This window comes from Myripristis murdjan, chromosome 17 (assembly GCF_902150065.1).
Source record: "Myripristis murdjan chromosome 17, fMyrMur1.1, whole genome shotgun sequence".
In the NCBI taxonomy this organism is placed as follows: Eukaryota; Metazoa; Chordata; class Actinopteri; order Holocentriformes; family Holocentridae; genus Myripristis; species Myripristis murdjan.
Genome location: NC_043996.1, coordinates 13407794 through 13431750, shown reverse-complemented (window position 1 = coordinate 13431750; position 23957 = coordinate 13407794). Strand labels below are relative to the sequence as shown.

Here is a 23957-nt window from a genome sequence, read left to right as displayed (position 1 = left end):
CAGCCATCATCATATAAAGGTACAATCACAGTGAAATGTAATCCGCAGAGCTTCAATAGGATAGGAATATTAATAATAATAACTATGTGTATGAGTGGACGGGGGGTAGTCTTAGACACAGGCCACATTTAAGATCCCACTGGCCCGAGGTAGAAGCTCTTCTGAACCTCTCAGTGCTGGTCTGGTGTATCTGGTACCTTCTTTCCAACTGCAGCAGGTAAGACAGGCTATCTGGGTTATCTGGGTGGATGGGATCTTAAGGATTCACCTAGACTTATTGTTGGAGAGCCTGGTGGAAATACCCTTTGGGCGAGGCTTGCCGTATGGTGTCGCCTGGCATTCCAGGACCCAGCAAAGTCTCAGCGAAACAAAGGACGCCACAGTTCCCGATATGCCGCTGGAAACCGATGCAGGCTTGGCGGCTGTCCAGTCAATAACACCAGTACCCTGGCAGAGAAGATTCATGCACCCGGGATCGGTGTTCATGACTATCGCGGTGTCTCCTCTGATACAGAGATTGTCCTGCTTGGCCGTGAGGTCAGGATTGGAACTGGTGTTTATCCCCTCCACCTTTTCCTCAATGTTTACTCCAAAGTTTATTTTTTAAAACCCTGTCCAGTCAGATAGCAGACTCGACAGGAGAGTTTATCGAGTGGTGAGTTGACCGTTTGCCTATCTTGTATCACAATGAGAGCAGATATCGCATGGGATTTTGGTTAATGTAGTACGGTGACATGGCAAGTGTTATGTTTTCCTGGTTTTAAAGGCTGCATTACAGTAAAGGGAACCGATTTTCTCAACTTACTATTCTAGCACTTCTGTTATTTGCCCCTACCCGCCTAATCATCATATCCGCATTATTGATTTGCTTATCAAAAATATTTTGTGTATAAACATCAAATGAAAGCACCAATGGTCATCCCTACATATTGTCACAATATCGATATCAAGGCATTTTGTCAAAGACATCGGGCCCTATCTTGTGCCACCCGCTATCCGCTGCCACTACCCACTACCCGCAAATTGCGGATTTAGGAGCTTCCGCTATCCCTAAACGGTATCTTGCGCCACCCGCTACCCGCTATCCGTTATGCCGACTCCGTCATTTGCGCCTGGAGGTGTGTCCGTGGGCGTGTTTCATGCGCTATCCCTAAAGTTGCTATCTTGCGCACACACTTTAGGGATAGCCCTAAAGTTTGGGCTATTACGAGAGCGCGCCCAGGCGGCTTCAATGCGCGCCCCGACGGAGCCTCACCACGCACACGGTCGGACTGATACCGGGACGCCGCCGGAATGGACTGAGTATGTTACTCATATAGACTGTTTAGAGGAAAGACTTTTAATTGGACACTTACGCCAGCACGTTTTATTGTTTTATCATAACCCAGCAGCTGTGCTATATTTTTATTTTTAATATTTTATTTGCCCAATCTACCCTGTCAATAAATTAGTTTACACATAGTTCCACCTCTGCCTCTTGTGTGTGTGTGGTGTGGCCCGGGGATTTTACTCAATCAGTACAACCTTGTGACACGTCCACTTGGACACATGTGGCTCCACCTCCCGAATTAACTCGCCTATAATATAATATATCATATGTATATAAAGCCAACTTGCTTTAGCCTCAGTAGAAGCCCTGAGAAAATCTACCTCCCTCTCTCCATCGCGGGTTTAGGATTTAGGATTTAGGATAGCGCATCCTGCCCTTAAAGGCAATGGCACCTGGCACACTGATTGGTTTAACTGGCGTAACGCCCAAAACACGCCTATGCATAATATAGCGGGTAGCGCAGGTGTTTTGCGGATAGCGGGAGGTGCACAAGATAGCAACTTTTACGGGGGAACGCCTCTTCCTAAATCCTAAATCCGCAAATAGGGTTTAGGGAGTCTGGCGCAAGATAGGGCCCATCATGTTATTCGGTTCTGCCCATATCATCCAGCCCTAGTCTTAACAGCATCTTTCTTATACTGCAGTCGAGTACTGTAGGCACAGCTGCTAAATGCCCACCCGTCACCACCCTGTTAACGACACCACATGACTTATGGATCTAATTATAGCGCAAAAAGGCAATTATGCCACAGCGTGTATCTGTGAGGGCCCACTGTGCATGGGCTGTGTGCGAACATGATTAACTGTCACATCTTTATATCTGATTTATTTTTCTAATTTTACATATACAGTCTCAGTTTTGTCTTATGTTGAACTGTAGCTTGCTGCAAAACAAAACAAAACTGTCCCTCAGGGATAATAATGACGCTTTACTCTAACCTACGTGGTGCTGACTTCCATGAATGCACACCCATTTATTTCAAACTGCAGTGGGAAGGCATACAAACCTGTTTTTGTTTTCCAAGCTCTTTGTGTAGCGTTGGGGGACTTTAATTAAATAACAGCATGCATTACTCTGTCTTTCTCTCAGTGTTACACACACATACACGCACACAATATACACACACACACACAGAACAGATTAAGGAACACAGAGATAAACAGAGCAGACAGACAGACATACTTACTTGAGGTCCTGCAGAAGGTCCTTAGCATTAAGCATGGTGATGAGGGAGGTGGTGCCGGCAGGGATGATGATGATGGGGGTCCGGGACCCTGCAGAGAGAAAGTCATTGCAAAGGTCATACCAACAGACAAGGGACCAGAAAGACAGTCTAATGAGGGCAGCTCATACAAGGCAGAGTGGTAAAATATTCAGTCAGCAACAACAAGGAACTGAAAAGGAGCAAAAACAGGGATGCAGGAAAGATGACTAACAAAGACTAGCACTGACAATATGCTGTAATCAATATGCTGTAAATCAATATGCTGTAAATCAATAATAGTCAACAACCCTACATATAAATGCATTTTACATCAATGTAAAACATGCTGCCAGGCAGAACAAAAGCAATTTACCTTTCTTCTGATTTGGCGGGGGTCTAGCTTGTGAAACTGGAGGGGAAGAGGCAAATGAAAACTTAGTTATACAAGTATATATGTATGTACATCGCATTAACAGTTCATAGCATAGCATTATATAAAAATATGAATCCAACAATAGATTTACTGTTCCACTTGCATTGCTTCCTCCATTTTCCCATCAAGGACATGAAACTGCAATTAATTTTGTACACAGAACATCATGCTGAATGATCACCTTATTACAATTATAACAAACACTACTATTCTAAGTATAAAAAGAAGTCTAATGACGTCTAACTGGTTCACTACAACAAAACAACCACATAGAAAAGACAGAACACTCTCATGTAAAATACAACTGTGGAGAGACTGATGGGACAGCCCACCAAACATTTCAAACAGTATCATGTTGAGCAAAAGGTCACTTTGGGCCGCAGGCTGTTTTCCCCATGTGCACTGCAAGCGCTCCAATCCTGAGGGGAGAATTTCTGCATTCCTTCCTTCAGACTATCTTTCATGTAGGCCCGTTCATCAGACTGATCTCATCTGTTAATCTACATCAGCGCTGTGGTGAAAATGTGTCACCGCCTGCCTGTCAGGCCATCACTCACAGCACAGACTGATTGTACTCTCGCTCTCTCTCACACACACACACACACACACACACACACACATAACAGACACAGACGCACACACACACACAAAACAGTTCTTCACTAAGCCACAGAAGTGCTGCAGCATCTTGTGCTAGTTCATGGCTGAGGAGCAAAGCAGGCATGTGATTCATCGGTCCACACAAAGACTGCAATTGACGGCTTGCAGGGAGGACGTGACCTCCTGTTTTCTTCTCATCATCCCTGTGGAGGCCACAGGTTGGAGCCGTGAGTGACTGATAGTTGCAGACAATCGTCCAACATTGTGCAACAGGCAGCGCTCAGAGGGAAGCCTCTCACAGCCTTGACCGACAAGACTCTTAACACTGACGTCTGGGATAAAGCACAATAGACCATATTCACACAGTGGCCATTTTCCTCTGACGTCACTTTCCGGGTGGGAAGCTGTTTTCATGGCACACTGCTGTGTTCCAGGCTGCATGTTGTGTAAGCGTAGGGAATCTGACAAATTGATGTCACTTCACCGCTTCAATTGATGAACAAATGAGAAGACGATGGATAGTGAAAATCCGGAGGGACATCGGGTCATTTGAAAGTTTAAAAGGATGTGGGAATAACCACAACTGAGAAGGACTTGGGGTGTTTATTCGAACCATGTAGACTCAACTATTAAATTCCAGGCTCAATCCACACATTTTCCATCAGAGTCTTAATGGTCGTAAATTTAAATCAACCCTTTTTAATTTTGCATACTGCAGCTTTGATCATTTAAATATAACCACAAGTTACAACGGGTGAAGTCCGAACACAGTGAGCAGTGTTAAACCAAATGTACATTTTTAAATTTAATTTGAATGCATGCTATTTTAGAAGTTGGGAAGGAACAATGCCAGCCTTAAGCCGTGTTCACACCGGACGCGATGAACGCGATGAAATCGCGCGTAACGCCCGAAACACGCCGCGTGACCATTGAATCATTTATTTCCTTAATCGCGTCTATCGCGCGATGGACGCATTGATGCGAACCCGCCCTCCTCTCTCCCTCCTCCCTGATGTAGGTGTCCCGCAGACTTTTCCATCTGTGGCGACACACATCCACTGACAAGACGCACACACGTAGCGAGACAGATATGCCGGGTTAACGTTACCGCTAACATGGTTAATAGTAAATTACATCCAATAGCTGCATTAGCAACGGACACATATTGCAAAATTTACCGGCACACGGCAGCCCGCACAGGGCAGCCCGGCAGCCGGCACACGGCAGCCTGGCAGCCCGGTAGCCCGCACACGGCAACAATAATATAGTCCTCCATTTTTCGATTTCCTTTGGCAGTTCTTGACATAGGTGACGTAGGGAGAATATCAACACTGATTGGCTATCGCGTCAAAGCATCACGCGATGTCGCGTCAAAAGTTGAAATTTTTCAACTTGCGCGATGAGGCGTTTGACGCGATAAAGCGTCCAACGCGACGCGATGAAGCGTCAATCGCGCGTATCGCGCGAAACGCGCCGCCCGACCCGAAGTCGCGCGTCATCGCGTCTTTGCATTGACTTTTAATGGAAACTTGACGCGCGAATTCGCGTTATCGCGTCCGGTGTGAACACACCTTTAGGCTGTGGGGTAAAGAAAAAAAAAGTATTGTGTGATAATGGAATTGAACCTATGCCTGCTGTTTTGAGAGACCAGTTCAGTGTGCCATTTGCTCAGTTGTAGAAATCCAGTATTAGTGAATAAAAAGATAAATATGTAATTTTAGTGGTCAACGTCATATCTGGCAAGTACTGGGTGAGAATCTGTCTGTTCTTTCCGCAAAGTTTGGTTGCTCTTGCTTTCCTGTGGTGTCATAAATCCAATGTCTTTTAGAGGGGAAAGAAAAAAAGGAAGCAAGAAAGAAAGAACGGAAATATAAGGGCGTGGACCTCTAATAATGCCATGACTAATGAACAACTGGCATATGCTGTGGTTTCTTAATTCCAATTCTTGTTTCTTTATTTGTTTCCAATCAATGGGCTGAAGAATAAAAGAGCTGGGACCGGGCCTGTTTGTTGCAAAAAGTCTGGAAAAAGCTTAGTTATACAGTTAATTTGGTTGTTTACCCAGAGAAGGGATAATATGTGTGTTGACAAATTGAGAAGAGAGAATACCTTAAAAAATGACGAGGGTAATGCATGACAAACTCCGTTAACAGAAGGAAACATTCTACTAGGGTACAAAAGTCACTGCATGCCTCTTCAACTCTATTACTGTGTTTCTAGGAGACCTGTGCAGTGTGTTTAGTTTGAACACTCGGGGCTTGGTGGGGTTGTGTGAGTGGTGCTGACCTGGACGTGGGACTGGCTGCAGCGCTGGGGTCTGGGCCTTCCTGGCAGACGCTCCTTCCTGGTAAACACACACACAGAAAAGCCACTGTCATCCACAGCAACTAACATATTATACGTCTTCTGTCTGGAGAGCTTTGCAGCAAAGGCACAGAATTGCAGCAACGTTTCAGTATGCATGGTGGTGTGTGGGAATCTAGAGGATCCAATCCTATGGATAGGAGTGAACAGACCTCTGACTACAAAGCAGCAATCAGAGGCTGAGACGCACACATACTATTAAAAATTGAAATGCATTGGTCAAGTACAATCTGAAGAGAAACTGTAGATAAAAACTGTCAAGATACAATGTTTAAGCAAAGTTGCCTTTAAAGGCTGATCATTTTTCCATAGTCAAAGAATTCCTTGTTTTTGTTTTGTTTTCCCCCCAAACATACCGTTACTGACAGGCCTGTTTCAAAAAGTTGCACCTTTTCAACCTGCATTTGTATTCCAGTTCTTACGAAAATGTGTATCAGTATTGGCTGTTATGTGTGGGAAGATATTGGATATTGTATTGGCTTCAAAAAACAAGTCATTCAATCACTACTTCAGAGATGGTGGTCCACAGTCCTTTGCTGATTGATCCGGATCCACCCACTCCCCCAAATGCCTCCAAGGCACTATTGATTACCTTTAGAGAAGTGTGTATGTGAGTGTGTATGGGGGATGTTAAAGGGGGCCAAACTCTGGGTCACAGTCTAGAGCCAGTTTTCCATCCAAATTACCTGGGCAAAGTATTCAAAGTGACTACTTGTTAGGGAACTAAAAGGTATGGGTTAGGGTTAGGGTTAGGGTTAGGAATGAAAAGGAAATATGCAGACGAGGAAAATGAAACAAAGAGCGTCTTTCCCCACAGTACATCATCTGTTGAGTGTTTGATGGTTCTTGGTGTGTTTTAGAATGTAACCACTGTGAAATAATCACAAAAATAGGCAGGGGAGAGAGAGCGGGTAACATGCAGCAGAAGGCCTGAGGTCGGACTCGCACCCAGAATGCTGCAATCAGGACTCAGCCTAAACAAGTGGTATGCACTCTTATCCGGTGAGCCACTGGGCCACCCCAGAAAACAGTGTTTTATTTCTCTCACTATCTGACTTTCTCAAGCGCAGCACCGCTGTGCCAATTCTCTCTATCTTGCCTGAGTTCTCAGCTGGATTGCACTCTCTCTCTTTTTCTCGTCTCTTTAAAATGAGTCGGGAAGCCAACAGCAAAGCCTCACTTTACTTTTAATGTTATCAAAAAAAGAGAAATGTCTGCCCCTCATCCTAAACTGGTACTAAATCAACACTGGAGTACTTTCTTGTTTTATGACTGAAGCAGCAAAGAAGTTGAAGCAGTTGCACTGTGTGTGTGTGACCAATCAGGACTTATAGTGGAGTAAAAAAAAAAAAAAAAGTCTCCGGAACTACATTTAGACCCTGGTCCCCGTGGTTGAAATGCAGACAGTTCCTCAAAAGGCCTTTGTCCCTGGGGTAAGTTCCTGCGGTCGAAAAGGGGCCTAGCAGTAATCCATCATCTGGTGACATTCTCACAGGCTAGGCTCCAACTCAGAGGAGCTTCACAAACAAGTGAACCCGTCTGGCCTGTGGTCCACGCTGACAGTTGTTAAGTGCCAATACTTTCAGCATGCTTGGCTTAACAGTCCATAGGGCGAGAATCTGTGTAACAACAAAATGTAACACACTTATATCACCTGAAACCTCAATGACACTGAAGTGATTTATGATTGAGATGTGGTGGGTGGTTTATTTTATGAGAATGCAACCTCAGCAATGAAATCCATATACATTGAGTGATTTCCTGGAGGTGTCTTTCTCACGTTCATATTCAAATTTTTAACCAGATAGATAAGATGTTTCTGTCAAACCTACCAGCTGCAAGTTTCATACTCAACCTCAAACCTATCTGTGACTTTCATAGTCATTTTTGGTGTTTGTTTACATCTATCTTCTAACACAAACCACCGTCAGACTACTGAAGAAAAAAATAAGGAAGTGAGGTGTGTGAACACTTCCTCTTAGGTTTGTGGTTTGCTAACGGATACTTTCAATATTGTGTTTCTGTTGATTGCTACAATGTGGAAGAATGCCATTTCTTTTCTTTAATTCAGTGGCCAAAAAACGAGCATTACTGATTAACAAATAACTAAATTGTTGTGTAAAAAGTCTGGAGGCTCGCCAAAATGTTTGGCTGAAGCATTTGGCTGAAATCCCAAAAGGGCAGGTTCAGATTACTGTGGAAATAAGAGTCCTGTGGGCAGTTTCTGTTATTGTGCTCAAGAGGTCCAATGCATTAAATTATTCAAGCCATGTTTCCTTAGTCAAAATAATGAACTGTGTGTGAATATTTCATAAGATTAATTTAAACAGTCCTCCAGCATCAACTATTAAAATTCTTCTGAAGGAACAAGCAAGCCTAGTCTCTAAAAAGTCCACTGATACCAACACAAATGCTTCAGAGGAAGTCCAAGCATCTTGAATATTAAATCCACTGAGATTTTAGACCACAACTTCGTGCCAAAGCTGTGTTTGAGGACAACTTCTGCAGATTCACAGTTTTTAATAATTTTAATGAATTCTCTTGAACACAGCCTCAACTACTTGTAAGCCTATCATCTCTCAATCACGTCCTTCCTTCCTGCCCACCTGCTGCAGGGCAGAGTCTATCAGCGGATCACTCTCAGTTGTTTTACTGCTGATCTGCAGCCTTGCTCTCCAGTAAAATAACATACTCCAACACCAAGAGATACTCTGCTTTACTGTATAACTGCATTATGAGTAAAAGTGTATATTAGAAATATAGCACTTGCTTCAATTCATGTTTTCCTGGAGATACTCTTTTGTTATGCCTACATTGATACTGCATAACCGGGAACTATGATGTTACTCAATCCACCTGTGATGGTGAAGGGTGAGTTTCCCAAGATTAGTGAGTTAAAGCAGACAGACATGGCTTATGAAATTTCAATATTTGAAACCAAGGAGAGGTCTTGAAGGGGATATTAAATGTAGTTGTCAGAGTGTGTGATTGCACTGAAAAATAGCTTGTTCCTGAAAAGATTTGTAAAATAATAATAATTAAAAAAAATTAAAAATCTGAACTCTCTACCTCTACCTATCTTTTCCTCTTTGGCTGGCACCTCGATGTGCTTGGGGAAAACGGTGGTTGTAATGTTATCTTTTACTGTCTGCCAAATTATAAGTTATTAGGCTACTGGGTACTTTTTGACAATCAGGATGCCACTGATGTCCTGCTACTTCTGGCTGTTCAAGAAAAATGTAAAGGTAAAGATTTATGTTTTAGGCCACTAAAAGTGACTGACCTAATACCATGTAAAATGCTTCTCTTGTTTATCATCCTGATGAAGATCTGCATTTTGAAAATGTTGATAAGTTTTATATAAAATCATGGGAACATATTATGTTTCAGAGAGCAGACTGTTACTTGCACTTTATTCCATTTGGCATTGATATTTTGGGGGCACATCCCTGACATGCTTAGGTAAATAGGCTGGATTGCGGCCATTAAAGAGATGTATGGGGCTGTATCTGTTTACTTCTAACTGAGGTAGGACAGACTGCAGTGGCTGCATACAACAGGCCAGCCCAATGCCTCAATGCCAACTGCTCCTCCTACCTTAACCAGACCTATAACTTGACTTTTTATAAAAGGAAAACAAGCTTTGTTTCCCTGATTCTTACAAAAAAAAAAAAAAAAAAAAACTGATAGCACTGTCACTGGTGACAGTGTTGAGTGAGTGGCAACTGTACCTGGCACACTGAGTAGCAGTGACATCTGCTACTAGTGACTGAGTCATGATGCAACTTGTGCCGAAACACACACACATCAGACACGGGCAACATAATCTGTGTAAACAGCAATTCCAAAGAATCAGGCAAGTAAACTGCAACGAAACTTATCTGACACAAAATTTCAGCAAGATTTGTTTTCTTCTTGCTTTAATCCCAGACATCAAATGTTGAATAAAAAACAAGGGACATTTTACTGCTATCCAAATATCAAATGTGAGTTTCCAAGTTAATAACAGGGTCATTATTCTTGTTCAGACCAAATTACGAAAATCTGAAAGGACTCTGCAGAGACAAACAGAAGGAGAGAGAGAGAGAGAGAGAGAGAGAGAGAGAGAGAGAGAGAGAGAGATGGTCAAGTGAGGTAGACAGTGAATGGAGAAAGAGCGGAAGTACCCAAAAGAAATGTTTTGCGAAGGTTTCGATTCAGCAGCCACATGAGGTTCCTCATGGTATATACATACATACGTGTACACACCACACACACACACACACACACACACACACACACACACACACACACACACACACACACACACCATACTGCTTATTTAACATTGAGGAAGATGCCATTTTTAGATTGCGCAATTGGTTTTGCGGACTTGTTAATACTGAGTGCAGTTTTTCAAAAACCTTGATGTAACAAGAATACAACACTGTTCGACTAGTTAATCTCATGTAAAAAATGCAGTCAAAACAATAAGATGTGTGCTAAAGTCAACAAAAACAACAGATACTGTCATCTGCTGAGTATTACACACTAACCCAACTGCAAACAAGAGATCTTTTGTTTCACAATGCACTTTACTGGTATTAAGTTTCAGAGAATTTGACTTTGTTTCTTTCTACACTAGACTAATGTGGATCTAGTGTCATGAATAGTTACAAGATAGGTGAATTCAGAGACTTTGAAAATAATGCACACTTAATGCATCTTGTGTCAATGCATTGCAATTTCATTAATATTTTTCTACACAGAACATTGTTGTGCTATCTGCACTGACTGTTTGGAAAAGTTAACTCAGTGATGAAAAATGCTTTAACAAATTGCGTTTAACACAAGTGTAAATCTGAATCCAAATCTGGCAACAACATAATGAGGACACACATTATCACGCACAGAGGGAGCAAGCCGGAGCAAGCACACTACGGAGGAGAGGAGAAAAGGCATCTACTGGCGACCTACTCAGGCATTTCTATCAAAATTATCCTGTGGTCATGTGGTATGATTAAACTCATTTCATTGCTGTTTGTAACAGTGTTATTCTCATTCCCACCCTTTAGTATAGAATGACAAAATAATAATAATAATAATAATAATAAAATCACAGCCCATATTGATGCATCCCGGGTGACAGCCTTAGCACTGTCTCTTAAGTGAAACGAAAGCCTATATCTCGAGTAACAGGCACAGATGGTTAACAGGCAGACGGTGGGCGGAGGTAATAACCTCTAACCACCAAGTCAAGTCAGACTGAAGTCAGACTATTTTCAGAAAGTGCTGTACACAGAAAGCCATACACTGATACGTATGTAGCCGATGCAATCAATATCCTTAAAAAATCTGAGGGAATCTGATAGTGAGTAGCCCAGTTGATGATATAACTGATAATGTGCTGATGTCCTGTGAAGATAACAAAGGCAGTGAAGGAATATTATCAAGCGGCATTTTAGTGAGAGCCTTCATCACATCAGACTGTCACCAATGCCAAATTATCCACATTAAGGTGCCAATTTTCCCAGTCTTGCCAACATAATTCAGAATGGCAAGTTCTTCAGACGTCGTCTCACTGACTTGTGGAGAGAGGCATCCCAATATTGTTCCCAGTGCTGCTGGGTAACCAAGTTTGGAGGGGAGAGGCTCAACAATTTATAGAAACTGGAAACTACTCCTCTCCCATCAGCAGTTTATTTAAGGTGTTCATCACCAAATGATTTCAAAAAACAGAAAAATGAGTCCCAGGCTAAAAATAACTGTCATGATCCTTTACGCTGAGGCAATATCAATGTTTCAATGAGAGAGAAAATAGGCAGTGATGGCAAGAAAAGGTTAACCAATGCCACCCCAGCCACCTGTCTGGCTCCACCCCTGATCCATTTTTCGTCTTACTGGAAAGGGTAGTGTGAATAAGTTAGCAAATAAGTTAATTAGTGACATTTATTTCTAAAGCACTTTTGACAGACAGCAGTCACATTCCTGCTCAGTGAGTGGAGTTTTCAGAAGCAATAATCAAGACTTCCGTTTTTTTTTCTCCATTTAACTGCAGAAAATTATTTGCCATCCAGTTCCTAATTGCATTAAAACAGTTGTTCAACACAGAAAATCCATCAAGCTCATCTGGTTTGAAGAAATAATATAACTGGATGTCATCAGAGCACAAATGATAGAGATGAATGATAAATACAAATAGGTCAGGGGCCCAACCCCCCTTCCCTTCAACAGAGCAGGCAGCAGCAGCAGCAGCGGCAGAGGCAGCAGAGACAGCGTGACGTGATAGGAGAGCGCACTGCCACCAAGCCTGGAGCTGTCCGTCAGAACGAACACACAACACACAGCGACGGCTCTTCTTCCTCCTCCTCCTCCTCCTCCTCTCTCACCCCTCTAGCTCTACCTCATAAATGCGGGCAATACAGCAATAGCACACAGCAGAGCACAACCGGCAGCTGAAGGGAAGGGAGGAGGGGAGTGAAAGAGAACAGAACGAAAAAAGAGTGAGAAAGCAAAGGGGGAGGGAGAGAAGGAGGTTATCATGTGAATCAAAGGAGGAAGAGCAAGAGGAAGAGCAATGGGGAAACAGAAAGAGAGCAAAACGGAGGACAAAGAGCTGCTCAAAAGGAGAGGTGTAAGGCAAAGCACATGCAGCCATCTGTAAACCAACGCCATCTATCCACTGGTGCTCTGATATAATCGGGAACGACAGGAGAGGACACTGAAAAGATTCAGGGCTGCAGCAGACTCTCAGCCACCAACTCTCTTCTCTTTTTGCCTGAAGGCAGAGGCACAGCACCGCTAGCACCAAACCTCTGGGGACAATGCGATGAGCCAGAGAGAGACTGCAATGCCACAGCTTTCCAACACATGTTCTGTAATGCACACGGATGCATGTGTTTCCTGGCAGACAGGACCAGAATAAATTTATCCATGACTAATACACAAATGAAGAGCACTCTTTTTCTGAGTAACAGAGCCATATGCAAGTTGGGAGAGCAGGAAAGGATTTCACACCCGCTGTAGAGGAAAAAAAATGAGGACCTGAGCCATCGAGCCTGAGCTGGATACAAAAGCGGGAGCAATGTGTCCAGTAGGAGGAGAAAAAAGATTACATTGTATATAACCCAAAGGACCATCAAGGTGTGAGAACTGTAATTTACCACATTCAACAATGATGAGTGACATAAAGAGAGAGAACTGACCAAAAGTGAAACAGGTATGTCTATGCTGTGAAGACTCAGAACACCACTCACATGATGAGAACGCTTGCTTACGTTGCAGCCTGTGGTGTTACAGAAATTATTCATGCTATAAAACGGATGCAAGACGAGATAAAGCTTCAGTTTAAGATTTGTTTTTACTCAGCATGTTAAGGGTGTGCCTACTTATATGCCCGGAAAGGAAACGCTTCATTTCATTTCTGTTGACGCATCAGCGAGAGCCCAACATAAGTCTTTTCAGTGCTTCAGTGAGCTCTCACAAATAGCTCTTTGTCTTGTGGGGGTCCTTTAAGAGGGTAGTGTGTAATTCAGTAGAAAGTGAGAGAAAACACTCCACTCCAGGGGGCTAGCAGCACACAAACAGAGCATGGGCTCATCATTCTATAGCTGCTCCTTATCTGGATTCTGCTCTGTTACAAAAAACGAATGCAGAGTTGAGAAAACAGGAGCCGATGCTAAATTCAATCTCATTCTGAAAGCGATAGGGGGCAACACTGCTTCATTAACCAAATAATTCAAGGCTCTCAAGGCATGAAATTACAAGTTTAAACAGTGGACTGACAGTGTTAGTTGCATACATTAGAAAAGTACCTCTGGATATTCTTAACTTCTGTGTGACTTGAAAGTACAAAATGCATTTCTAATTGCACTCGCAACAAGGAACCAGTGTCCCACATGTTATTCATTACCACCTGTCAAGACTATAAACTCTTACCACATTGTATAGTGTGTGCTTTTAATGCGTGCCAATCTTCCTGTGTCAGCCCATTCTGTCTGTATTAGCCCGCTGATGTACTGAAAAATCAAATACTAGTGGTATTTGTTGACGGATGGATCATGATTATGGTTAAATTGGAAATTTACACATTAAATCTGCCTATCAATTTAAGTAGAACTCAGTTATGCCGCCCAGCTACAGTACAACTTTATGCAGGATGCTGTCAAGATGGTATGATATGGTGTGGCACCACCGTCATTATTTCAAGCCCTATGTAGTAAAACATCCCATTAGTCAATGTCAAAATGAGTCATTGTGTGAGCTTGATAACATTTAACATCATTAACAGCATCAAAGCACCATCTTGTCTCAATATCCTGTAAAGGACTAATGCTATGTCTTCTAAATCACTTTGGGTATCTTATAATGATAAATACTGTCATCTCAATTTTGAGCTACCCAAGCCGTATGTAAAGACAACTTTCGGTACACAGAGGAGGTGGCGAAAAAAAAGTTGGTGTGAGACTAATATATTTTTTTTAATAAATTCTGTTTTCTTTTGCAATTTTATACTGAGGTACTTTTGTGACAGCAAAAGGATTTTTGCACTATTTATTTAATGATCTGGCCTTGATATAAACATGAGAAAGTTTGTGATCATCTCATTGCTTTCTTGTGCTCTCTCTCCTTTCTCTCAGACATACAGACTCACTGGAGATGCAACATGAGAGCTGGCTCACACCTCAGAGCTGGCTAGTTACACAACTTCTGATTTGCAATGACACATATGGAAGTGCAACATCAACACTGGGTATAAACCCCTCAGGACACCCACCATACGCATCGCATTGTCTCCAGGGATCAAGGATTGGTCGGAAGCTGCTGACGCCTGCCCTGACGAGTGTGACCGCTGTCTCAGTGAATCAGTAGTGCCATACAGCCTCAAGACATGCAGTGGAGGCGGCGCCACTGCTGTACACATATTGCAGGACTCCTATATCTCCTCTCTCTGCTGGGGGTCCTGGTCTTTCTGGTACATCAAGAGTGGCTGCCTGGGCTTACAGGTATGCCATGGCGAAGAGGGCATCCTGTGGTTTACGGGGGCGGTGGGCTACATTCCACCAAAGCCAAAGGAAACCTGAGCTCCCAGCATTCCCTATGGAGGTTTGTGATTGTTCCTCAGCCGTCGTTAAAGACAGACACCAACATCAGCTTCTACCAGGAGGATAATGACTCCTTTCCTCAGGAGGAGACGGGTCTCGAGAACTCTCTGGCAGCCAACACAACCCAAAATGAAGAGGGAGGCCTTAATAGCAAGCTAACCCAAGGCCCTTACCCTTATATCATTAATGAGCCAGACAAATGTGCAGAGGGCAAACCAGCACCATTTCTGGTGCTGCTGATAGCCACTGAGGCTCGGCAAGTGGAGGCCAGGAATGCCATTCGACAGACATGGGGGAATGAGAGTGTTGCTCCAGGCCTAGGATTCATCCGACTGTTCCTGCTCGGGACGAATGAAGGGGAGCTGGGACACTTACAGCAAAGGATGCTGGAAGCTGAGAGCAGGAGGCATCATGATATCATTCAGCAGGACTTTCTGGATGCCTACAAAAACCTGACCATAAAGACTTTGATGGGGATGAACTGGGTGGCAATACACTGCCAACAAGCTAGCTATGTCATGAAGACAGACAGTGACATGTTTGTCAACACAGAGTACCTCATCTATAAGCTGCTTAGGCCAGAACTAAAGGCCAAGAAGAACTTCTTCACAGGCAATAACATGAGAGGCTTTGCGCCCAACCGAAATAAAAACAGCAAGTGGTATATGTCCCCTGAGCTGTACCCAAGTGAGAAGTACCCCACCTTCTGCTCCGGAACAGGTTATGTGTTCTCTGGGGACTTGGCGTGGAAAATCTACAGAGCCTCTTTAAGCATCAGGCGTCTGCATTTGGAGGATGTGTACGTTGGCATTTGTCTTGCCAAGCTGCGGATTGAGCCCACACCACCACCCAATGAGTTCCTGTTCAATCACTGGCGGGTGTCATACTCCAGCTGCAAGTACAGCCATCTAATAACATCACATGGGTTTCATCCCAGTGAACTACTTAAATATTGGCATCACCTTCAAATCAACAAGCACAATGCCTGCATCAACTCATTTAAGGATAAGATGGGCTGGCTACACACAAACAGAATGAATGGAGAGAAACCTGTTTGATGACTCTGAAGTTTAAATTAAAACATTAAGACACTTAAGACATTCCATCCAACTCAAAATTTAGATTATGTTTTTGAATGATATTCCTATACCTGTTTCTCTGAAGTTGACACACACAGACTGGTACACATTTTATCCACATGGAAATTCAAAACAAACATGAACTTTGCAAGTCTTGTGCAAAAAATACCAATTCAAACAAATTCTTTACAAACCAGATGAACTTTGTTTAAAGGCTGAATGAAGCCACCTGAGAGTTTATAAAACCAAGCTGATGAGTGTTGGGAAGCAGTAAAAAAAGCTACTTTTTTAAAAAATGTATGGTCTATGTTGTTCAAACATTTGTATGCAGTCACAGGCATGGACAAAATAGGCATTGTACTGTTAGTGCCAATAAAGTCATACTTCCTTATCAAATGGCCACTGTAATTATTAAAATCAGCTTGAAATAAAATCAGCTGCCAGAGGCAAATATCCATAGTTAAGGTGCCACACAGCCCAGCAGACAGCAGCCAGCCAGCTACTTAGCATCCATTTTGCTGGATGTTGAAGTTTCAGCTGTGGATATTTGTATCCGACAGAAAGAACATTAGTGTTCAGTGGAGGTTACAATTATAGGCAAGATCAAAATCTCATTTCGGTGTATTTCATCCTCCTGGACTTTTTTTTTTTTTTTTTTCCTTTTTTTTTAATGCTCATTGGTTTTTGGGTTTAGTACTCCTCTGAGAATCCCACTGTTGAAGCACAGCCTCCTTTTCCAACTTAGATTATCATTTTGTCACTTTCTACTGTTTATGACATGCTGATTATTTTTTTAACAACCAAATGAATGAGCACTGCTAGAAATACTTTAAGAGGTATTAAAAAGAGAAGTCTTTGGAAAAAACCTGGGTATTCTTTGGGGAGAGCACAGTGTTTGGTTTTAGGTGCCAGTGAACATGTAAATAGAGGAGGGTGCTACAGCAGTTCAGCAGCTGCAGTCTTTCATGCAGGTGTAGTACACCACAAGAGGCACTGAAACATGGACTTAATACTGGTCTCTTCTTATGCAACATATGCAAACTCAAAAACATGCAGCCAATCAATTTCCACCATTAACTTGTATATAGCAGTCGCTTTTACATAAAAATAACAAATACGCATTTTACTGTGTCCTTCCCAAACCTCTCAGTTACTGTGCCCACATGTGAATTCTGGTTTTAGATTCTGCATTTCCATCTACCATTTTTCCGAGAATGAAAGGTGTGCAGTGTTACTCAGAGACCATATGAGTAAGGCAGAAATGAGTAATTAGGTAGATTCTCAGTGGTTAATGTAGTGACTGGCTCGACACAAAAATCTCCCATGACATAAATACACCTGCCAACAAATAGATAGGCATGTCAGCATTAACTTATAAGGAGATTGTTTTTAAATCGCAATGTAGATTAAGGGGTGAGCTTCCTACATAAAGATTAATGAATTATTAATTAAGCAAGGAAGCTGATTAGTCAATGAATCAAAACTTACAAACAGGTAAAACTAATTCTGGTAAAATAAGGACCAGAACATAAACATAATATAGTGGTCTGGGGCTGCAGTATATAACGTATAAATGTTAATCATAAAATGTTTGCACATGTGAATGTTCCAGACACTGTAGGAGAGGCAATGACCCAACAACGACAGCGTACACAAGCTTTTTACCTTTCAGAATGCAAACAAGGTGGTGAATTTTGGTTAAAAAAAAAAAAAATCTTGCTATCACTATGGATGCCAAAGGCAGCTGAGTGCTTAGAAGGTGAGGTTTCAATGGGGCATGCCAAAGTATTAAATTATTCTGCAAAAGTGAAATATTACTCAAATTTCAAAACAAATACTAACACTGGTACAGGTATCTGCATTTCTGACCTGAATGTAAGCTTAAAATATGTCTGATGATCAGCGCCCAATGAGGCTGAGGCTATTTGGATACAACAGCTTTTACTTGTCCACAATACAGTTCACACTCCAACTTTTAATGCTTCATTCTGGATCAATGTTTGACCTCCTAACACAGGGGGAAGCAACCTTTCATCTCTTAAGTGTAAGGATGTAAATGTATGTTGCCTTAACAAGCAACTGACACTGATAAATGTGAACAGAATAAAGCCTAAAGGCAGCGACAGAGATGGCACACTAGATGCCATCGTAGAAATGCTCCCGGGCAGTAGAGCCCTGTCCCTTTGAATGGGGAGCTGCCTGTGTGTAACATTCTGCTGTAAATATTATCATTGTTTTCTATATTTAGGGAGACTGTCAAATTGTATTCAACACTGACTCAAACTTTTTTAGAAATTACTTTAGTGCCACAGAAAAATAATATTATTATTTGCTGCAGTGGAAAGTCAACAGAGCAGACGTGTGTGTGTGTGTGCAGTGAGAAACAATATTATTATCTCCTGCTGCGGAAAGTCAACAGAGAAGACGTGTGTGTGCAATGAGAAACTGAGCAGTATGTGTGTGTGTATGTCTATGTGTGAGTGAGTGAGTTTTTAGCTATAATTTTGCTGTTTTCATTTGTTCTCTTTATGAAATGCAGTTTCTGTCAGGAGCCATATGATTTCTGGCAAACAGCCAGAAATGGCTAGTGAGCCTTAGGTTCCCAACGACTGACATCAAACTCTGAAAGTCCTCCAAACTGAATTGCCCATGTGGTAGTAAATGCACAGGAATGAGCAGACAAATACAGTTTGACAGAGCAGAGTCCCTGACACCTTACCCCTTATCTACACTGTAAGCGTCTCAGATGCATTTTTTACTCACATGTCAAATGCAACAGATTTGCTTTCATTTTAATATAAGCAGCACCAGCTCCAAACAGGCTCACATCTCAGCTGTTCTCACATGCATCCTCTGACCTGCGCGTTTTCAACTTCAAATCTATTTTTTTTTTAACAATACACGTGTAAACACAAGGTTGATGCCCACAAAAAGGCAATGAATTAATTTATTTCTATACATTTTGCACGCTATTTGTTATTTCAAACATCATGGGTTTACTACAATTTCCCATATAGTATGTTTGCTGATAGTAGGCAGATAATAATGACGATAATGAGCGGGAGAAGAGACACCACATCACAGACTGTGGTACAATTCCCTGGGGCGGAGTGGGCATGATGCTGACGTGACGCTTGTGGTCTAGATAAGGAGTTAGTCTTTCTGATACACAAAGCTTTGGTCTTACCGTCACTGACTTCAAGGTCATGCCGTGGTAGGTCCCCATGGTATCAATCTTGAAGCCCTCAGTTTCTAAGAAAAATATGCAATGTTTGAAAGCTGCAGGTTACTGGCAAAGGGAAATGGTTTACATTCATTAGCACAGGTAATATCTGATTTAAAAGAAAAAAAATACTACGTAACAACAAAGTCTGCCTACAGCTGTGTCATGTTGTTGCACAAAATATGATAAAAGCATCTGCAACTGCTCAGGACTACGCTGTTTCCATTTGGAGTGAAACTGGTTCGTGATGGGAGACTGTGCTAAAAACTAGTGTGTAGTGAATGAATACCTGGCTGCTCTTCTTAAGTAAATAAATTTCAAATTCCAAATGTGGAAAAACTACTTCTCTTTAGGAGCATTAATTACTAAAATATCAGTTTTCCAACACTGAAAGGTGCTCTTCCACAAATATCATTCAACATAGTGTATGCTCAGAAACAAGCACGAAGCACTAGAGCAAGCAATCAACCAAGGATATATGGATGATTTTGGTGTCCATGGTTTTATCACTCGAGGTAAATTGTCTAAAAGGCTAAATCCTTAAAGTGCAATTAGGTGAAATCTTGAGACTCACCCTCTTTTCCTTTGAATCGCTCCTGATCGTATCTGTTGTAGGCGGCTGGGACGGGCTGTTTGTTCCTTATGGACGGGTCCTGGAGATGACATGACATAAAAACAAAAATCTATAAAATAACTCTACAATCTAATCTAAAATAACTCTAAGCCCACTCTACAATCCACAGCTGCTTCAACAGGCTAAATAATCACTGACCTTTTCAAGATAACCTTCCAATTAATTTCAAGCTCCATTTCTTTGAGAAATGATACGCGCAAAGGGAGGCATTAATAGACTCTGTGTGGTATGGCTAACCGACGTAGTTAATGGAGTTTCTCATGGACATCATTTAAATCTTCAGAATCTACTGTAGCGAATTCATACAGCAGCACCACTTAAAACTGCTGAGAAAAAAAAAGAAAAAAACATAACCTGTGGGTTATGAAATCTTGCTTCCAATGTTTGTGTGTGGATGTGTTGGTTGAAACAGTAATTTCTTTTAAGATTTTAATTTCAAATTAAATTTTAATCTTAATATAACTGAGTTTACATGCATTCAAAATTTGAACATAAATGTTCTTCTCTGCCCCTTTGGTCATAATCACAAGCTTTCATAAATGTCATAAAAGTAAATATCTGTGCTGTCTTTCCTGCATCTATGTCACGGCACAAGTGTCTTAAAATCCCTTAACCAGGTGATTATGAACTTTGTGCTGGTGGCTGCTAGATTTTAAGGTGGACAATAATCAACCAGAACCCGAACGACAATATAATCTGCCTGTCAGTATAATCAGCAGATACTGGAGTCACCGTACATGTTTGCAAATATGCAACACACAGACATTCATTCATTCATTCTCCAAACCACTTATCCTCGCAAGGGTCACGAGGGCAGACAGACATAATATTGCAGGTACATAAATAACAAAAAGCACCTAATCTAAAGTGAGACAATTACATAGTTTGTCCAGCAGATTCAGTTGTTAGAGGCAGACTATGCAGTTTCAAAGGGAAGGACACCCCACCTTGCTGTGATCTTAATAATTAACGAATGTCACTCAATTCTCAAAAGCACAGAACTTAGAAATGCCTCAGGAGTTCAGGACAAATATTTTACCCCCATCATAATCCAAAATATAGCAGCATTTCACTCTTGTTTATGTTATGCTCTTGTTTACTTGTTTATGTTTGGTGTTGATTTTTAGATCAAAACATTAGATTGAAGACAGGCATGATAATTGCTACTAGGACACATGTAACCATTTATTTTGTTTGATATATAGGTAGCTAAAAATATAAATCAACAATAAACTAAACTAAAATAGAAAAAAGTGAAAGATCCAGTGCATGTGTGATAGGTGGAAAACGCTGTCTTTACCACTTGAGTAGCATTCTGTGCTGGTCTCTGCTCTGGTGCTCGCCCTTCTTCTCTGGCTTTCACTGACTGAAGAATGGCAAAGATGTTTTTGGAGAAGTTCTGCAAATGAGCAACACAGTTCCGAGTGTGATGAGTTAAAAATCCCTTCACAAACAAATGCAGGGTTTCATATGTTTCGTCACTATTTGGTGAAATACACCAACGTTTCACTGTATCCGAACAAAGCTTGAACTGTAATGAAAAGAAAAAAAAAAAAAAAAAAAAAAAACACAGAAAAATGACAATCTTTGGATAAACCCAAAGTTATTCATTTGGACATGAATTTAAATCGACATCAGCAATCACAAAGCATTCTTAACTACATGTTGTAGGACAGCTAGTTACAACTTTATGCAACACTGCCATCTATAGACACGTCAGGGCTATAACAGGATGTGATGAGCAGTGCTGAATAAGTGAATATGAGCTGTGTTGCCTCTGTAAATTTTGTGCAGCTGTGGTGCTTCTGAGTGGCAGTTGTACATTTATCTCATATCAATCGCTCTTTGGACCCAAGTTATAATTCAAGATAAGGTTCTCGTGCTACAGTGCGAGAGTGATGGCACAGCACTGCTAAATAAATACAGAGGAAACTGAAAATGATCTCTGACTTAGGGAAAGGAAATACAGTTAAACTAAAATGCTTGTCCATATTTTGTCTGAATGTGCATAACTCCCTTTGCCCCAAATACAAGACTCATCATCTACTCACACTGCTCTGCACAGAGTGATAGTGAAAAAAAAAAACTACAAACAGTGATTAGAAACTGGATGAATATCAGCATTTGGTCAACATTTTTTATGTAGCATGTTGAGACTGCCCTGGGTCCATGTTAGGCTTGGGAGACGAATATTTTGACTATCATGGATTGGCTGAGTCTATCACCAGTTGTTTTTTTTTTGTTTTTTTTTTTTTGGCTGATTTTTTTCGTGACTGAAAGTAGTATAGCTCCTTAAAGGGTTTGCTCAGGCTGGTAGGCCCAGTAGTACGCAGCCAGAGAGACAGTGAATGAAGACAAGGAGCAGAAGCAGCAACAACAAACATTTTTCAAAGATTCGTAATCATCGCAACCACAAGAGGTTCTTCATCAAACAGTCACAACTGTGCACGAAAACCTTTTATGCTGATGTAGCCCAAGCAGTTTGCAAGATTAGCCGTGGAATGACACAAAGACACGCAACAGGCCAAACTCACGATCCCCTCCATTCTCCCAACTGGCGGAGATTACAAAAAAAAAAATCTTAGGAGAAGCCTTTCTTAAAAGCTTAACCTGCTCAGGAAGTGCATTTCTATCTTTAGTTCTTACAACAATCCAGATCTGTATTTGCTGTTATTGATAGGGGGTTATCAGATATCATATCGGCCTTAAAAAAAAACATCATGTCCTCTCACTACAGTAAGGATTAAAGTTTTATAGCATATTTTCATTTTACAAGCAACGTTGTAGGAAAATAACACTGTGACTGGATATCATCAGCCTGGGATTGACTCTAACCTTTCCAGTGCTCTGAAGAATGGTCGTCCTGGTTCTCCAGACCCTCTCCCTGCTGACGATATCCCGAGTGACATCCACCTCTGCGTCCACAAAGCTCCTCTGCTTGAGAGTGATGTCATCATCCAGGTCTGTTTTGATAGTGGAACGTTTTTTGGCCATGATCTTTGCTTTGATGGCAGCGATCTTCTCCACCGACATGGCCTCAGACAGTGATCTGGACACAAGGTGAAAGGATTGATCATGTAGACTGCATCCAAAACTAGTGGCATCCACAACGGTTCCACAAATACTGTTCAGTCGTTCCAGGAACTGTGGTTTGTTGGTTAAACACCATGATTTAACCCAATGGTGAACATAAAACCCCATACTTGTGATTTATATGCAATTACTTAAAATGGAAAACATGCTACAGACGAATGATGCTGAGACGATTCAATCATACCTGATCTGGTCAGTCTGCACGATGCCTTCTTTGTGGCCCTCCAGACGGGCAGCCAGACGCTCCTTGTCCAAACGCACTCGTTCTTCATCCTAAAGAAGAAAGCAGAAGTGTGCATGATGTTTTACAAACCACACAAATGAAGTATATGAGTATGACATGTCAACACACAAATTACACTGTTTAAAGTTAAACATTTAAAAAAAAATTTCTCATCTACACCCAATATGAAGAAGCAAGAATTTGAAGTAATTAATAGTTAATTTGCTGCAGGTTTTCTCTGGTTGGGTCATCTTTTCCACTGCCAACTGACCAACAAACTATACCATGTAGTCATACAGGTCAGCCTTTTGGTTTGACCATACAGACTTGTAAAAATGCTGCATCTTATGTTTTTGATTGTTATTTAGTGTGGCTGATTCATCCTGCAATTAATTTGGTACTGATATACATTTGAAGACATGATACATTCAAAAAACCATGGATGGATTAAAAAAAATCTGGCCATTTATCTTTGGTCTGACACTGCTCTCACTTCAAATGGACTATTAAAGGGTAAACCCGGAGGCAGTCTGAGACCAATGTACCTTTGAAACAAACTCAACTTCTTTGACTTTAAACAATCGTAGGTCAAAGATTTTTGCAATCAATTTACCTCAATCCTTGGCTTTTTGGCTTCTGAAGATACCTCATCAGCTGCTCTTTTGACTGAGGAAACAGAACAAAGCAATA

The 23957-nt window shown here is 41.6% G+C and overlaps 2 protein-coding genes across 2 annotated transcripts in view; one reads left to right on the top strand and one right to left on the bottom strand.

Moving 5' to 3' along the window:
• cdc73 (cell division cycle 73, Paf1/RNA polymerase II complex component, homolog (S. cerevisiae)) overlaps positions 1–23957 on the bottom strand; it is a 31993-nt gene that overhangs the window by 3903 nt on the left and 4133 nt on the right. The window contains exons 5-13 of the mRNA XM_030074388.1: positions 23881–23933; positions 23229–23317; positions 22787–23000; positions 21252–21350; positions 19892–19970; positions 19282–19346; positions 5855–5912; positions 2909–2944; positions 2518–2605 (exon numbers count right to left, since the gene is read on the bottom strand). Of these exons, the coding sequence (XP_029930248.1) occupies positions 2518–2605; positions 2909–2944; positions 5855–5912; positions 19282–19346; positions 19892–19970; positions 21252–21350; positions 22787–23000; positions 23229–23317; positions 23881–23933 (781 nt within the window). The remainder of the gene's footprint in view (positions 1–2517; positions 2606–2908; positions 2945–5854; positions 5913–19281; positions 19347–19891; positions 19971–21251; positions 21351–22786; positions 23001–23228; positions 23318–23880; positions 23934–23957) is intronic.
• On the top strand, positions 12660–16248 carry LOC115375085 (beta-1,3-galactosyltransferase 2-like). The gene is made up of 2 exons (XM_030074389.1): positions 12660–13130; positions 14551–16248. Exon 2 carries the CDS (start codon positions 14802–14804, stop codon positions 16071–16073), a length of 1272 nt encoding a protein of 423 aa, XP_029930249.1. The 5' UTR covers positions 12660–13130; positions 14551–14801; the 3' UTR covers positions 16074–16248.

Excerpts from the sequence above, each read along its gene's own strand:
- LOC115375085 (XM_030074389.1), top strand. The coding sequence starts at position 14,802 with ATGCAGTGGAGGCGGCGCCACTGCTGTACACATATTGCAGGACTCCTA.